We start from the raw sequence: 18,023 nt of genomic DNA on the forward strand, positions 1-18,023 counted from the left end.
ACTGAAGCCTGTTTATTCATAGAGTTCCTCCATGTACTCCAGCTTCCTTCCTCAGTCCGAAGTGTTGCCGGTAGGTTAACTGGCAATTCTAAATTTGCTGTAGGTGTGAATGTGAGAGTGTGTGTCTTTGTTAGCCCTGTGATGGAGTGGCACCTGTCCCGGGTGCTTCTTTGACAGGTGAGACAGGCCGAAGCCCTCCTGCAACCTGAAAATGGGTTGATGGATGAATACCACGTCCTCTACACTGTGCTCCATATTCCGCTCTCTATCAACCCCCTTTGCTCCACTGTTCATCTAGTTCAGAATTTGAGGACTGCTTTATTCCGAGAGCAACAATCAAAATTTCATCTTCTGACTGTAAGATTGTCTTTTTCGGGAATCGGAATCTCACCGAGCCACGTCATCACTTTCTTTCATTTGCATCCAGATTAGCTGTCTGTCTGTGCGTCCATCATTCCTTCCTTCATTCTTTCTGACACTTCTTTCCTTCATGTGTGTCTACAACAATCTTTTACAGTTCCTACACACAGTTACTCAGTTTTTCACTTCTCCTCTCTGTCAACATGTCAAACATGACCAGCTGTCTGTCAAATTTCTCAGCGATACAATATGTAGACCAAAAAAGTCCCAGCTTTGAATATCAATTTTGAGGTTGCATATTTCTTCACATTTGCATCACATAATGAAAAAGTGGGCTTTTTTTTTCATCATTTGTCTGGTTTTCTTAATCAAAGCAGTTGGAAACTAATGTATACAACGTTACGTGTCAAAAAGAAATTTGGGATACATGGAGAAAATGCGGAATAATTATTGAATAACTCAGCTCCAGATTTGTGATCCTGTGGAGAGTTACATGCTGGAACAATATCGTGTTGAGGATATTAACTTCTGGAGTTATACACATGCCTGGGCATCTCATGGTGACAACAAGCCATGTCCAAATTCACTCCCACACTGACTGATTCATTCCTGCCTGTATGACAGACAGGCAGCTGTTTACTGAGCAGTAAAGTGACACCATAATTTTGTGAAGCATTGCACAAAGTCAGTTTCCACAATTATAAATGCAAGGATTTGTTCTGAAATATGCTATAATGGGTGGTACAGGCACTCCTCTTAAAATGCCCAGCTGGGAGTGCTTAAGAGTGCAGCTTTGGTTGCTATGATACGGAATATCCACAAAAAGAAATGTGTTGCCAGTACCTGACTCTAGATGACTGATGCTTACTTGGTGGATTCAGAACAACGAAATCTTTATATCTGTATTATTATATTATATATATCCACATCACAACGCACCTCTTTGACAAGAAGCAAAAAATGCTTGATACGGGAAAAGAAGAGGAAGTTTTCTTACATATCCATCCATGGCCCAGTTGTCATTCTTAAACTTGCTGTAGTAGTGCTCTGTTGGCCCTTTCACCTGGTAGACCTTCAATAGCAGCTGGTTTTCCTCTGCCTTGTAGGTACCTGGATAGAGATAGAGAACAGTTAAATATACAAATAGCTTGGCTAGCACCTTGTTTTTTTTGTTAGCGGTTCGAACGTTAGAAAGCGGTTAGAAATGCAAAGAGAAAGACACAGAGGCAAAGGTGCAACTGGAAATTGAGAAGTGAAAAGACTGACAGAAAAGTTGATAAGCAAACAGGAAGAAGAAGACACTTTGACACTGTTTAATGATCATACTCTATTTTCTTCACCAGGCACTTGACACATTACGAAAGGAAAAAGTGACATTTACCCTTCAGCTACACGTCTCTACTTGGTTAACTACACAACACAAAACTGCTGCTGTTTAATATGACAAGTCCATTTAAGTGAGACATCAGAAATCTAAGATGAAGATACTCGACTGGCTGACAGTTAAATTCCATTTTTTACCAACTAGTAATTTTTTTAACACATAAATCTATGGTTCGTAAAAATTAAACAGAACAGTGTTTAGAAAAATGTGCAATATAAAGGAACGTGCCAGATTTAACATAGATAGCAAGGATGCTTTGCTAATATTGTGCAAAGAAAATCAGATCTTTAATAACCTGCTGTGTATTTGCACCTATAGCAGCGCTGCTTCTGTGATATTTACACTACATTTAATATATGCAAATCTTACCTCACTGACAACAAAGTCAGTGCTATGAGAAAGTTCAGACCTTCACATCGTATAAAATCAAGTAATTTTTTAAAACTTTTTTCTATATTTGATGAGATTTTGTCACTCTGTATTTCTTTATATTTTGCTGGGAAAATGGGTCCAATGTAAACATAATTGGAAATAACAGGCAAAAAAGGGAGACAAAAACTTAAGAGCGTGATAATCACTATTTGGTATGACCACCTTTATTCTTCAACACAGCCAGGAATAGTTCTCCAAGTTTCTTAAATCAGAATCAGAATCAGAATACTTTATTGATCCCTGGGGGAAATTATTTTTTGTTACAGTGCTCCATTTTAAACCAACATTAAGACAAGACAGACAATACGCTAACTAAGAATAGTACAATATATACATATATATACATACATACATACATACATAAGTCACTTATAAATAAATATTTGGAAAAGAAACATGTGTAGTTGTAGCAGCAAACAGTGTGTTAAGTGGATGCGTTGTACAGGGAGATGGACATTCCAAAGGTCTTCTTTGGATGTTGGCTGCCTTTTGTTCCATTCTCTGCAAAGATGATCCCACACTGCTTCAATAGGTCCGGGGTTTGAGGAAGACAATCCATGACTCAGTGTTCCATTGTGGTTTTTTTAATGCAAGTATGCGTTTACTATATTGGAAGTGTGAGTGGGATCACTGTTATGATGAAAAATTAAGCTCTTGCCAATCAGTGGCTTTCCAGGCATTACTGCATGGTCGATTCTTGACAGGCATACTTCCACGAAACCATTTCTGATCCACTGAACGGCCGCATGTATCTCTCTGGTCCTGTGTCAGGGTTTTGCTCTATTTTTTTTCCTATTCCTTAAGGACATGACTTTCAAATAATGTTCATCTGCTGTAGACAAAATTATTTGGTCCTTCACTTTCTTCTTTTGTGCTCTGTTTGTCCTGGTTCCTTGTTGTTTTAAGGACATACTGCACACCATGTTGAGATTTGCCAAATTTGTGGCAGCAGCTCTTTGGGAATCACTTTGTTATTGCAAAAATACTATTTTATGCCTGTTGAACTGTGTTACTTTTTGTTATTTTTCACAGATTCAACTAAAGAAAAGGGAACAAATTATGTGCTTTTGCAACAGGTTGCTAGTAACAAAGTGTCTAAAGATGCTATTTAAAATGGACTTTTTGTTTCTGTTATGTGTATATAAAACTGTGGTTTATCCCTTAAGTAAGGTGCCTCCTTTGTGCTTGAATGAATTGTCAGCCAGTCCTAAGTGACTTTAAAATAAATAAATAAATAAACATTCTTCTGGAAATGGTCCGGTGAAAGACCATTTAAAAAAACAAAACACAAGGCCGGGCTCCTTGGAAACAAAATGAAAAGAAATAAGGGGTGGCTCAAGACTATTGCACATCGGCGTATTTCAAATATAATTTATGACTTGTAATACTTACATCAGCCTTTGTTTAACTGAAGCAACAAACTGACTCAAGTGTTTCTTGGTTCTGTTTTATGTATATAACTGCATTAATGTGTTTCACACAGTCTGAAAGTAGAGCACTAGCTCCTCTCTAACAACACTCAAAGCAAATTTATGAACGTGAATAATAAATTTTGCTTTGAGTGCTTCCTTTCTTGTTTTACCTGACAATCTGATGGACACGCCGCTGGCTTCCAGTAATGTGATGTTGACTCGACCACTGGTATCATTGAACCCAGTAACTGTAAAGGCAGTGGCCTGTCTCTTCCCAAGGTACTCATAGAAGCCGCTCCACTCAGAGTTTGGAGAGAAGACATCCACTGGAACTGCAATGAAGTCAAAGGCACAAAACAGGAGGAAATCTAAAGTTTAGCATTTGCTGTTGCTATCAATATCATTAAGGTCACACTGTTTTTTGGATATTTTTGTCAGCTATAATCTGCACCCTTTCCCTGTTTAACACTAAATAACATTAAAGGTCACAAACAGGGAAGAAACATTTATTATTATTAGGATTAGTTATAAATATTTGACAAGACAAGACACAGCACTTCTACCTTTTAGTTACTTCATAATTGAACAGGCCAGTGTGAGTTTGTCTGAATCCTACATTTAGAAACAGGACTTCTTTAAAACACAGCAGCTGCAGGATTCATGGAAGATCAAAACTGTCTCCTTCTAAATGCATATATTGATTACAAAATCCTACTTAAAACCCATAAGGCATTAAGTGGTATTTCACCTGAATGTTTTCACTGATTTATTTGCTGCATCTCAGCTGTACTTCACAGCATTTCACTGTCATCCTATAAAATCAAAAAGCTCTGTGGAATGAACACTCACTGCAATCTCAATACCCTCTTTGAGGAATACTTTGTCTCAATCTCGTTTATCAAAGCGCAATTTAATGAACTCTGTTACAAACATGGGTAACACGGTACATTTGTGGTGGAAGTGAACTCTGCATACCACGAATCTTGTTCTTTTGGACATCTGTATCTCCTCTGCCTTTGGGATTGACTTTGACTCCAACTGAAACATTAAAATAAAACACAGAGATAAATGCTGTTTGCTTGACATTTAAAGTTATGCAGAGAGAGCATTTGGTAGATTTGGGAAAATATAAGTATGTGACGGGACTGAGCAAACAGGAAAAGCACATGTTAAAAAAACCCATTATCTAATTGCTTTGCCATGTGCTACTTCAAGACAAGAGACAGAAAACTGCTGGCAGTCCATTTCCTGTCTGGGTATTATTGTCTTGTTGCTATACACTTGTATATCACGACATTCACAGCCATCAGTTCCTCATCTTTGAGAACAGATAGCGCTATGAGTATGTGATAAAAAATATCAACAACAACAACATTCATACGCCTGAGGCTGATTTCCCAGAGCATGGAAATAATATTAGTGTGATAAGCTGTATTTATCTTAAACCATAAGATAAATATGACATCCATTCTAGATTTTAGGCAACATATCAGCACATTTTACAAGCAGTGCATTTTCAAGATACAATCTGAATACCTTTGCAGAGCGGTGGTTTTCCTGACCATCTACCATCACTTTTACAGGCTCTGTGCTCTGAGCCCCCAGCCAGATAGAAACCTTCTTGACAGGTGTAGATCAGAGTGTATCCCAAGGTAGGCAGGTCCATAGATCGAACATCTACATTACTGGGGGTCTCTGGCTGTCTGCATGAATGGGCTGAGTGACAGGGAGGGGAAAGAGCAGTTATCATAAACATATCCATGCTTTAGTTTAAAACAAGATAGGAAGTTTTTCTCCACTAAATTACAAATACAACCACCAACACTGACTTTAATTAGCTCAAGTTGGGTTTTTTTACTGATGTGCCGAAGATACAAATGTGATTGTGCACGGAGTTTTTCCTTACCTATACACTCAGGTTGAGTTCCACTCCAGGTCAGGTTTTCTAGGCATGTTCTTGTCGTTGAACCGAGGATGTGGTAGTTTTTGCGGCACTTGAAGGAAATCTTACTGCCAACCTATTTATCATAAAAAGCATGATAAAAAGTCTTCCCCCAGCCTCTAAAACTCCATATAGTAATCACAATAGTCATTCATCTTGAACGTACCGCTAAAACCTTATAGCACATCCATTTTTCTAACTTTTGTTGTGATCATGAAGTTTATCAAACATTTAAACTTCGATTTTTGCTCCTGCATCACGTGCTGTGTCTGTGTTGTTCTACTGGTGTTAGTAGTCCTCCTACTCTTTATAGAGTTGTCAGGGGAAATATGATATGAAGATGATATCCAATTATGCCTTCACAAATTGAAGGATTTGCATGTTTGCTTAAACTCCATTAAGGATTGGACAGCCAATATATTCCATCAACACATTCTTATCTCTTCTCCAGACAGCTTGGTGCAAAGATAAAAGAACCTTAAAAACTTTGAGCGTTAGCTTTTCCCTGGTGTTTACTTTTCACTTGCATATGAAGTCTCTGATTCTTGGTTCAGACCTACAGTACTTAATCTCATTTGAGGATGCATGCATGAAAGTGGTAGAACATTGATGCCATTTGTTCACAAATTATGCTGAATTTTCTTTTATATAACAGATACTTGTAGTGGCCCTTCATCATGTTAACAAAATATCTGCAAAACTGCCAAAGTTAAACATTAATCCCATCATTTTAGTAAAATAAAGTGCTTACTATTCACAATCTTTTATCTGAAAGTCCATACTTACAGTATAATAAATACCTCTTACTTGAAAAAAAACTTCAGCTGGTGCTATAATGTTCTTACCTGAATAAATTAGTGTTCCAGATATGTAATGAATTATACATATGTTTTAGTGCACTAATAAATGTTTCTTACTTGAAAGCCTTGGGCCATGACTGGGATACCATAAGCTGGAGTTCCTGGATCACGACAGCTGTTGAAGGCTGGGTCTGCAAATACATTTACACAATGAACATTTTTAGAAATATTTATATCTTTTACAGTCTTTTCAGTGTCATACACTTACCGGTTACTTAGTTAGGTACACTTGTTTAGCTGGTTGTTAGTGCAAATATCTAATCAGTAAATCACAGTGCAGGGCCTCGGTGTGTTTACTGTGGGCCGGTAGACATGTCCATGTCTATCAGCCCACAGTATATGGACCTGTTGAATTTCAAACTGAGCATCAGACTTTGAATGACACATGGTGTTTGGTGCCACAAATCCCTGCACATCTGTAGGGTTCACAAAATGCCTTGTTGATGCCAGAGGTCAGAGGAGAATGGCAAGATGACTTCAAGCTGATAGGAAGACTAACTCAAATAACTGCTTGTTACAACTAAGGTATGCAAAAGAGCATATCTGACTGCACAACACACTGAAGCAGAAGGGCTACAGAAGCAGAAGACCACACCAAGGTGCTGCAGCTGGTGTAATGTTGTGGGGGTACCATTCGTCCCATTTGTACCAAATGGACACCACGGACTATGTGACTATTGTTTACCCATCTTCTGATGGCTTGTTTCCAACAGGTTAATGTTGCGTCATGAAGCTCAGATCATCTGAAAAATTGGATTCTTGAACAAGACGATGAGTTAACTGTAGTCAAATAATCCCCACAGACATAAGATACTATCAGTCTAGTATAGCACCTTTGTGATGTGGTGGAACGGCAGGAGTTGTGTGATGCTATCTTGTCATTATGGCTCTGAGGAATGTTTCCAACACCTTACTGAATCTGTGCCATGAAAAATTAAGGCAGTTCTGCAGGCAAAAGTGGATCCAGACCAGTACTTGCAAGGTGTAACTAATAAAGTCTTTTTTTAAATTGATTTTTGACTTATTGGTAAGACTTCAGGCACTTAACACAGAAGATTATTCAATGCCTCACCACTATCAGAATACATTATAGTAAATATTAAATATTAAAGTCTTAAGAAGTATAACTTTTCTATGTAAGCACCCAGTTAGCACTTAAATCTGAACAACATGCAGTAACATAGAAAAACACATTTTTAGCAGAACAACGTGACAGAAATTCTGTGATGGCCGTGCTGTTCTCGCAAGACTGATTTAATTTCACTTTTTTCCTTGTAATTGTACAACTTGTTCCAAAATAAGCTCCACACTTCCAAAACAGCAAACACAAACACTTCAATTTCACATCAAAAAGTGAAGGACTGCTTTACAAGATAAAATCTTGTATCCAAATGCTGACATCAAAACTACACACTTCATCAGTTGACGAGATAATATCTTCAGCTCTAGGTATGCAGGAATACTAATGCCAAGATGTGAATATGAGTAAGCTCTACAATCTTGTTTACCAATAATCTGATTTCACACAATTTTAATCATAATATGATAAAATGTTTTCCTTTGCAGTAGACAAATTGTTCATCTAAAATTGTGAAACTACTGGAATATGTATTTATGATTTATGTAAGCATTCTGTTAATGTGTCTAAGTCTTTATGCATGATTTTCTGTGTGTAATGCAAAAGTGTGTTGGGAGCAATATACTGACCAGATATCTCAATTTCCTTTAACAAACTGACACTAACGCATTTATAAAAGCCCAGAAAAGCACTGAAATCTTACACTGTTTTCTGTAAATGTCATATCATACATGATAGGTCATTTTAACTTGTTTAAGCTTACCAGATCTCAGTTTCCTGACATGTGGAAACAAAAAATCTTCTGGATGTTTATGGTTTCACGCTGGACTATCATCAAGATACTGTAAAAAGTCCTGTATCCAGTATATATGAAGTATCTACATCTAAAGCTGAGGCAGCATCTCTGTTGCATTCCTATATACATTATGGGGCATAAATATGAAGTCAGCATATTGTTTACATTTAGTTACCTATGCAAGCTGGTTGTTGGCCACTCCAACTTCCATCTGCTTGACAGACTCTGGATGCAGAGCCTACGAGCAAGTAGGGGGCATGGCAGTAGAACCTGACCTCTGACCTATGTAGGAAAGCAAATATTAAATTATAATACAAACCCCAAAATTGCACAAAAGTAGGCAGTGATGAGGAATGTTAATTAATTCATCAACTTATCAAAGGGGTTTTGAAGTGAAAAATTAAATTGTGGCAGGATAACGCAAGTAAATTAGTTCCTGTGTAGAGCACAGAATGTAGGAGACATAATACAACTTTTATTCAGTAGCAATTCAGTTATGCTATTTAAAAAAAGAGAATGTATTTCAAGATAGTCGAGTCCCCATTCGGCCATGTAATACTTATGATTATAACTAAAAAGCATAACCACGTTATACACTAAACTACTGTGGCTTATTCATTAACTTATAAACCACTGACCGGTATGAAAAGATATTTCCCTCTCTGAATCCTCCTCCAGGAGAGCCAGGATCACCACATAGGACAGCTTGAAAAGACATAAAAATGGCGATTAGGACTGTGTACTGGTGCACAGATCGGTTAAAAATGCTAAAATGCTAAAAAATCAACACATTACTGTGTTGATGCACAGTAATGTGCATCAACATGCTGCAGTGTATAGTATATGCAGCGGTACGCTAACTTACGCAGACATTGTGGGACGTCTCCTGTCCAAGTCCCATTCCCCTCACAAGTTAACACAGCAGGAGTGGACAGCTGATAACCGTGGAAACAGCTATAGCTAATACTCGATCCCCATGAATGGTCGGTCCCTTCCACCTTCCCATTCTGTACTTGAGGGGGAGGTCCACACTGGATCACTGAAACACATATAACAGCATTATATACAGTAAAATAAAATAATAGGAAATTAAACAGTTCAAAAGATAACATGAGCTAATGCACCACTGCAACACATATCTAGTAGTAGTCTTGCAAAGCTGGTTGTAAGGTTCATGCAGTATACAACTTAATTCCGTAACAGAGGTGACTGTTAGGGTTCATGAACCAATTAGAAAGGAAACTTTCGAGTCGACTTGGAAATAGCAGCCGGGGGTCGAGAAACAAAGTTGGAAATTGAACAACTGGAAAAAGGTCAACATGACTTGAGACTACAGGTGGAGGTGAAAATACATCCTTAGATGTGAAAAAAGCAAAATCTGCAGATGACTGTAATCACCACTATTTGGATATGTATAGAGTTAAAGCAGCAGATGACCCAAATCGCCATGTTTAGGTTACCGAACCAAAAAAACTAACCGATGAACTGAGAGTTTCTGATACACTTCTGCTTCACAAGACTAAAAAAACTCACAATATATGAAAAATATCCGTTTTATAAATCAAACTACCTCTAACCATCACCTTGAATAATTAAATGGACTGCATACCCCTGACTCCGTTTAGCTTTTGCCATTTGTCATTAGCCTTCGGGCGCAAAAAACAAACAATACTGTGAATGTTAAAATTAAATATTCAGTAGGCATCCAAGCGGCACAGTGATTTGTTTGCGTTAAAATAAATAGTGTTTTTCATTCATAGAAGTAACTGAAGATCTGACCATATTATTAAAAAATGGACACACAAATGCAAATTCACTTAATTATTCTTTCCAGTGTGTACATGAAGCTGAGCTGCTGTTCATGTAATGTTAATGACTCACACAAACTCAGTCCTATTTAGAAACTCAATTTTGTAAATGACAGTTTATATAACTAATATTGGGATTAAATTGTCCGACGCATCACATAGGCAAGTATGCATTTAAAAAAGCATTTGTTACACACAGAGAATTTATTTCTGTGATGACTGGAGGTTAAAGGACTTTTTACAAGATTTTAAGAAACTCGCTGTGTGTGTTCATACATGCAAGAGCATTTTTATGTAGCTGGATATGTGTGCGTTTAACTTCATAACACTCCGACAAACATCTCTGCGTGTGCATGTGCCCGACTCCCCACGATAATGATAACCATCTGCATGGTTTCAAACATCTAATAAAGCCAGTGTAATTCTCATCTAACCAGGAGACAGATGGTTTCATGCTCCATTCATTCTGCTATGATGATATACAATAGACATACCCACACACAGAGAGAAAGAGAGAGTGGCAGATAAGCACAGAAACATCCTGTATATACAGAGGACAAAGCAATAAGAAAGTATTGCGCATAAACACATGTAATCGAGAGTAAAAAAATAAGTACCGGTATATAAAACTATCTGTAATTATACTGTATACAGATTTAATTTTTTCTTGTTCATTTTTTGGAATATTTTTCTGTTCCTCTGTTTGCATTATCGTCACTCTTTCTGAAAAAAGTAAAATCAAATCAAAAATTAATCAAGGACACCTTTTGCTAGTACCGAGTTGGACCCCCTTTTACCTTTAGAACTGTTTTAATTCTTTGTCACAGAGAATCAATGCCATATTTTGGCACGACAGTATTACACAGTTGCCGAGAGTTATCAGCTGTGCACCCATGATGTGAATATCCTGTTCCCCAAAGGGACTCTGCTCATTGAGAGCTGGTGACTGGGGAGGCCATTTGAATCCAGTGAACTCATTGGTATGTTTAAGAGGTGATGTGACCTTTGTGACATGGCACGTTATCCTGGTGGAAGCAGCTATCAGAAGATGGGTACACTGTGGTCATAAAGGCACGGACACAGTCAGGAACGCGTTCTTCCAGAAAACGGCTGATCACAGTTATTTTGTCCTTTTTGGACCATTCCCTGTAAACACTAGAACTGGTTGTGTGGGAAATTAGATTAGTAGCTTCTGAAATACTCAGGCCAGCCCATCTGCCATCAATAACTATGCCAGGTTCAAATTCCCTAAAATCAAAACTTGGACAGTTTGAACTTCAGCAGGTCATTTTGACCATTACTTTGAGTTGCTTTTGTGTGGTTGGCTGCTAAGATATGTATTAATAATAAGGTTAATAATGAATAATAATTCATGATATTAACAATAATAATACCTATAAGTGGTTTGGAGTCCTATGTAAAGCGCCATACAAATACAGGCCATTTACCATTTTTTGTTAATAATACTTCATCAGGTGTACTTAATAAAGTGACAAGTACGTGCATTTCATTTATAATTCTGTGTTATTCTGCCTATGGCAAGCTAATCAACTGGTTGTCTGGCTTTCTATCTCACCAGTGTTGTGAAGAAGCCTTCACCTCCCCATAGCCATCCTTCCAGCCTTAGAAAAAAATTATATTTCTCCACTCTACAACGTGTCCTTGTTTGTCCCATTCAAAACAAACCTACGCACCTGCACACAAATCAATGCCAATTTCTTAAAGTATGTACATGATTCATCGTTTTATTGTTACGTGACTGTAGGAATAATAGCTGGTGGCTAGCCAGCAGTTAATGAAGTTTCAGTTTCATCACAGAATGAATGTTTTCTTCCGCCTAAAAGCAACTTTGTTGTTGGGGAACAAACTCTAGCTGACTAAAACAGAGGAATGCATTCTTATTGACTTGAGCAGTTAATATTCCAGACCAATATTTCTGTGGGACTCTGATGCCCCAAAACACTCGGGTCTGTAATTGAAGGTTCCTGAACTCTTTTATTTCCTCTTTGTCTCTTTTCCTTGTTGTGAATTGACTACGGTGGCTTCACAACCCAGAGGAAGAGGACTAACTCTCATCCCTGCTTGCTTATGCGCCTTTGCTCTTCCCTCCATCATTGCGCTCGCTGACTGCTTTCCCGATCCTCTCTTCTTTCCTCTCACGTCTCCACACTCTCCTCTTTCTTACACTCTGGTCCCCTGCCTCCTTTCTGTCTGGGTACTCCCCCCCTGACTCCCTCTAACCCTTCTTTGCTTTCTCCCTGCACTTCTCTTCGTTGGCCTTCTGTCCCAGCTCCAGTCCTCTTTCATCCTCTTCCCCAGCTCTCTTGGACTCCTTCTCACACCATTACTGCCTCTCCCTCCCTCCCTTTGTCTTTTAAGCATATCTCTCTTGGTGCAATTCACCCAACCAACAAGTTTTATGGGCTTAATCCCTTTTCTCACTGTGTGTTTACAGGTTTGGGGGCAGGTATTGATTTGGCTCTCTTTGTTTCTCCCATCACTCGCTTCCTTTCTCACTTGCTTCTCCTTTGCTTTTTCCTTGTAGCCTCACTGATGGCTCATCACATTCACTGTTTTTCTTTTTTCATTTACTTGCTTTACACTCTCTTTTTCCACCTTCCAATTTCTTTCCCTCTAAATCTCTGGATTATGCATTGTGTGTCACTCTGTGTTTTTGTGTCTCTCTTCTCTAATCCATTGTTTTCTTCCGATACACCCCTTCATCCCTTACCGCCCCTCTCCTCCTCCTAGTCTCCCCCTCTGTCACTCATTGTCATTCTTATGTCTAAGTCCCTTTGATTCCCTTTTGCCTGCAGTTCGATAGGTCCTTCATTAAATGTGTCTATGGGTGTCTGTGTGTTAAAAAGCTTTCGTCACAAAATGAGATCAAATGATCGATGAGGGGATGAAAACAGGGGAGTTGAACATGAGATGGGGAGATTTAGAAAATGAACTAAAGGAGAGCAAAGAGGAAAGACTTTTCTAGTCTATAGCCTGTTTCTACCTCTGTATCTCACTGGCTCGTTCCCATTTTTCCATACCACCTTTAACTTTTGCTTCTCAGTTTCCTCCCCAAGTCACATGCTCTATCAGTATCACACACTATCTTTTACTTCTGCTTTTCCTCTCTGCACCTCTTTCTGCTTCCCTCTCAGTAGCCTCTATCCCTGCTTTCTCAGTTTTTTTCATCTCAGTTCAAAGCCTCTCCAACTGCAGGAGCCAGCAGGAGATTTTCTGTTTGTGGGAAGAAACGGCAGGGTGGATCTCAGGAAACATTCCTTTTTACTGTTGTTGAGTATCATAGTCTAAACTCTAAATATGGCCTGTTGTAAAACTCTGAGCCATTTCAATTTAATGCATTCCTTTTTTATTTTCCCCTTTGTGTTTGTGGGAAAACAGAAGGTCTCAGGAAATAAACCCTGATTTAACACCCTGTTATAGTGAGGAGCAATGTTATTCTTCCTTTGGCCTAATCTTCCACTTCTTCCACTAATGTACTGTTGAATTCACAAGCTGTTATTTACTATACCAGTTCTTATTGCAATACTGTTTTTCTTAGTTAAATTGCCCTTTGTTTTTTGTGCACTCTACCATTAACTACTATCACAATTCTTCATTGTTTGCTACCATTAGAAGATCTCATTACATTGAGATTTGACACTATAATATGTCGAGTCCATGTGCTTTTATTATTTCAATGCAGAATACAAGACAACTTTTTATACTTTCCGTTCTGACTATGAATCAAATTCTGGGACAATTAGCAAAGGTTTTTAGGAAAGAAATCGGAATATTCTTGTTTCACTTTTTTGGCAAATCATAGACATTTACAAAAGGAATCCCTCATTTTTATTTTCATATATCAGAAAATATTAGCATATACCTTAACTTCTCTATATAACCAGTGGGCTAATCTAAACAAAGCTTTGCATCAAAACACACATACTGCACTTATTAACATCTATATGTTACAAAAAACATTTATTATAATTCTCTCTTTTTTTGGGGGGGATTTTATAAAATCAGTCCAAAACAGAAATGGACATTTTCTTTCTACCACTCTGAAAAAAAAACACATGTTTTGTAAGCAAAATAGCTCAGAATCTCAGAACTGAACAGAAAAAAAATATTTCTGCATGTAAGCATGTAAATTTTCAACAATATTTATTTTATTTAGTTGGTTTAGTTTAACATTCCATGCTTTTATCCATAACTATGGAAACAGTTATGTATTACTTCCTCATACCTTTACAGCTGGGTTTAGTTTGGTTCCAGGTTCCATCTTTTATGCAGCGCAGAACGTTGCGTCCATGTCCAGGTGGTTCCATCAAGTGACCGGGGTTGCAGCGGTAGATCACTGTGTGGTTGAAGTTAAACTCTCTTCCTATATAGATTCCATTAGCTATTGTCCCAGGATCACCACAACTGATCACTAAAGGAAGTAACAAAAATGTTATGGTATAAGTGAGCCTAAATCTGTCATACAGTGGTGTGCCAGTAAGCCTGGAGCTGTGGATGAGTGCAGCATCATTTAAAACCAAAGCGTAAAAACTGTGCTTTCTAAAATGTCATAAAAACTGTGCTTTCTGTTTACTCGAATTTCTTTCTCCTTCCTCACTGTAACTTCCCTGAAGCACATTCCAACTTCATTCTATCTACCTCCCACCTCCGTCTCCCCCTTTCCCTACACATCTGTCTGCCTCTGTTAAACTTTACACTTTAAAATCTCTCACACAAGAGACCTTGTGCAGTTCTGAAGATACACAGCAGCTGCTTTCCCAGTCCCTGAACAATTTATGCTACTCTTGAACCACTTGCTAAAGAAAAACACTGCCATACATATAACAATAATGATAATATTTTAATCAGCGCTTCTACGCTGCGTGAGAATCCCATGCTGTTTGAACTAATCACTCAGACAGCAATGATCATCCTACCAGTGCAATCTGGGGGTTGTCCTGTCCACGTCCCATTGGTTGTGCAGTGTCTGGTGGTCAGGCCTGATGTTTTGAAGCCTTCCCAGCACGTGTAAGCCACTGAGCTGCCGAAGGTGATGCCATCACTGAAGACAATTCTGCCATGTGCTGGGGTGCCAGGGTTACCACAGGATACAGCTGAGTGGTGAGGAAATACCAATCAGCGTTGATTAAACTCAGCGATAATATCGGTGTAAGCAATACTGTCTTCCTGTCCCTCAGGGCTGATCAGCTGTGGGCTACAATAATGAGATTATCACTAGAGTCAGCTGGAAGTAACATAAAATATCTCCTTGAGGTAGTGAAGCTGATTAATGATTAAAGGCTGTTGGGCTAGGGCGACCCCAAAGCTGAGCGCTCGTCCCCAGGTGAGACTTTTACTGCATGTTTCTGTCTCTCTCCATTTTCACTATCCAATCAAGGCAGAAATGCATAAAATAATGTAAAAAAGGAGTGTGTGTGACTGATCCTTTGCTTTTAATTACAGATGAATTACAGTTGTGTCGTAGTGAGTGAGGGGAAGTTGTTAAAACCCCTACATCACTAACGTTAACCTCCAAAACGCCACTGAGCCAAGTACAACACCTGTAAAAGATCCAAGGTCAGGTGCTGCCTGGTCGTGCTTACTGTTTGCCAAAACATCTGCGAGGTACAGCAACTGTAGAGGAAAACAAATGATGGCAAGAAGCAGCACTGGGTCATGCAGCAGGACTGTGGAGCTAATTATCAGTCAATACTTGTGGACAATGTCCTTCCTGAGTCATCTTTGGGGAGAACACAGTTGCAGAGATGAGAGCACAGAGAATACAGAAATATATTTCAAGATTGGCTGTGTGCTTGACATTGCAGCATTCATTAAGTCACACTGGTGTTCATGTTCACAGCTGCTTCAACAGTTCCTCTACTAAAGCCTATAGTGAATCTGAGGGGTTCCCTTTTATTTTGTGGAAAAAGTCACCCTCTGTGATGTCTTCTTTTGAGCCACGGATGTTTTCTTTGTGTCTGAGCCGCAGCTGGTCTTGTAGATTGTAAGACAAAATTGTCAGGGGACGGTTCATGAATGCAGCCGGGAAAGCACTACGGCTCTATCTAGTGAGCCATCGACCTTTAGTCTGCTGGCACAGCACATTAACAGAACCGACAGAAATTAGCACCCAGCCACAGCACATTTCCCTAATAAGATCATGACAGCTGACAGCCTTTAACAATCAAACACCTATTGATGGCATTCATTAGCCAGAACTCTTAAAAGCCTCGTTCAAAAGTACGTGAGACAGCATGTAGGTGGAGCACATCATACAAAGCTGCATGTGCGTCTATGACAGCAATTTCTTTCTTTAAATCTGTGAGTAACAGTCTGTAGATGAGTGTGTATTTAATTGGAAGTGTGTATGGATTTCTTTGCATTTGTGTGTGTCAGTGACAGATGTCTTACCCTCTCTGAATCAGCTTTTAACCACTATTAGCTTAATGAAAAACAACTGTAGACAGACATAAATAATTACCTTACACAATCACAGACAATGGCACACACAAACACACTTCTAAGGTGTTTGTGTGTGTCTGTACGACTGACTTGATATTTACGTCAGTTTTTCAACATATGCAAGCAAGTCAAGACTTACAAGAGGTTAAAATTAGAGACTTTCTGCAGTTTCTCAACCACACGCTTTCCACAACAGCTTTGCATAATTTCAGTTTAGAGCTCTGTGTCTTAAAGTTTCAGCCACCTGTATTATTTTAAACACATACAGTCTAAAGATAATGATTTCCAACAGGAAGAAAAAAAAAACCCACAGCAATTTAGCAGCTAAATTTACAGATAACAGTAAGTACGCTTTGTCCTATTGTTAGTATACCGGTGACTTTTTGTGTCACAGGCACATAAACAAGCACTGATACATTGTGACTCCCTCTTCCTCGACCTAGCAACTCAAATTGGTGCGAGAATAAATCGTCTATCCAATTGAATTTAAAATTTGCATCAGACTACAGTGTAGACCATGTCTGCTTTACTCGGCCTGAATATCTGTGGTGAAAATTGGCAAGGCTACACAGGCAGCAGCTAATGGCTCCAGTGTCTCTACAGTTATAGGGGGACCCACTTTAATTTTCCCTGGATTCCCATGGGTTCAAAGAGTGTCTTTGGAAACTGCTGTTGTCGACTATAGAATGCCGTTTATTAACACAGTGCTGTCAAAGATCCAACTTATTTACGAGTGACACACTTCAATCCTTTGCATCTAAGCATGAACACAAACAAACAAACTTGAGTCTTCATATTTTAAATTCAACAATCATCTTACATTATGCGTCTCTGGTGTTACATCTCTGAATTTTGAGAACATATTAAAATGACCACTTATGGACAAACAACGTTGTTAATGATTTATTGTTGCGTTCTTGCTGCAGAATTTTAGACCGCAGTGAGGAACTGAAAAATCAGCAGAGGAATTACACTCACTCAATAGCCTATATAATGTTTATTTAAAAATGAATGGCTTTATGTAGGATCAAAATATGTACACATACTGTAGTAAAATTCACACTGCTACACAAACTCTGAAACACGCTGTTTTTTTCTTTCCTGTCTCTTTAAGCTGTCCTCCCAAATGGCCCAGCCTACTCTAATAGGTCAATCACAATGTGGCAAAGGAATGTTGGTTGTGTATCCTAATTATGTGATTACAGATATAACTCTGTAAGTGTCAGCTGGTAACACAAAAACCCAGGATGCAACTATGTGTGAACCAGAACCAGACCAAGAACATAGAGAGGATCCTGCAGAGGTCAATAATTCATTTTGCATTATTATACCCCAAACCCCAATTATCATTTACTTTTTAACATGTGCACAAGTACGGAGTGCCAACTAAAGTTTACAGCAACTTGCACTGTGGCAAGAGTGCAAAAAAGACTTGTCTTCACTTTTAGAGCCAGCAGCAAACCAAGAGCATGCTTTGCACGCCGATGAG

The 18,023-nt window shown here is 38.7% G+C and overlaps 1 protein-coding gene across 1 annotated transcript in view; it reads right to left on the bottom strand.

The window, feature by feature from the left end:
- Window positions 1-18,023, bottom strand: part of LOC308398014 (CUB and sushi domain-containing protein 1-like) — a gene marked incomplete at its 5' end in the record, with an annotated part of 495,403 nt that overhangs the window by 12,301 nt on the left and 465,079 nt on the right. The window contains 11 exons of the mRNA XM_080884378.1: window positions 1,358-1,470; window positions 3,759-3,920; window positions 4,564-4,626; window positions 5,125-5,304; window positions 5,495-5,606; window positions 6,448-6,521; window positions 8,440-8,546; window positions 8,903-8,969; window positions 9,130-9,303; window positions 14,319-14,504; window positions 15,010-15,186. Of these exons, the coding sequence (XP_080740504.1) occupies window positions 1,358-1,470; window positions 3,759-3,920; window positions 4,564-4,626; window positions 5,125-5,304; window positions 5,495-5,606; window positions 6,448-6,521; window positions 8,440-8,546; window positions 8,903-8,969; window positions 9,130-9,303; window positions 14,319-14,504; window positions 15,010-15,186 (1,415 nt within the window). The remainder of the gene's footprint in view (window positions 1-1,357; window positions 1,471-3,758; window positions 3,921-4,563; window positions 4,627-5,124; window positions 5,305-5,494; window positions 5,607-6,447; window positions 6,522-8,439; window positions 8,547-8,902; window positions 8,970-9,129; window positions 9,304-14,318; window positions 14,505-15,009; window positions 15,187-18,023) is intronic.

Source organism: Rhamphochromis sp. 'chilingali', assembly GCF_963969265.1.
Source record: "Rhamphochromis sp. 'chilingali' genome assembly, chromosome: 6".
Lineage (NCBI taxonomy): Eukaryota > Metazoa > Chordata > Actinopteri > Cichliformes > Cichlidae > Rhamphochromis > Rhamphochromis sp. 'chilingali'.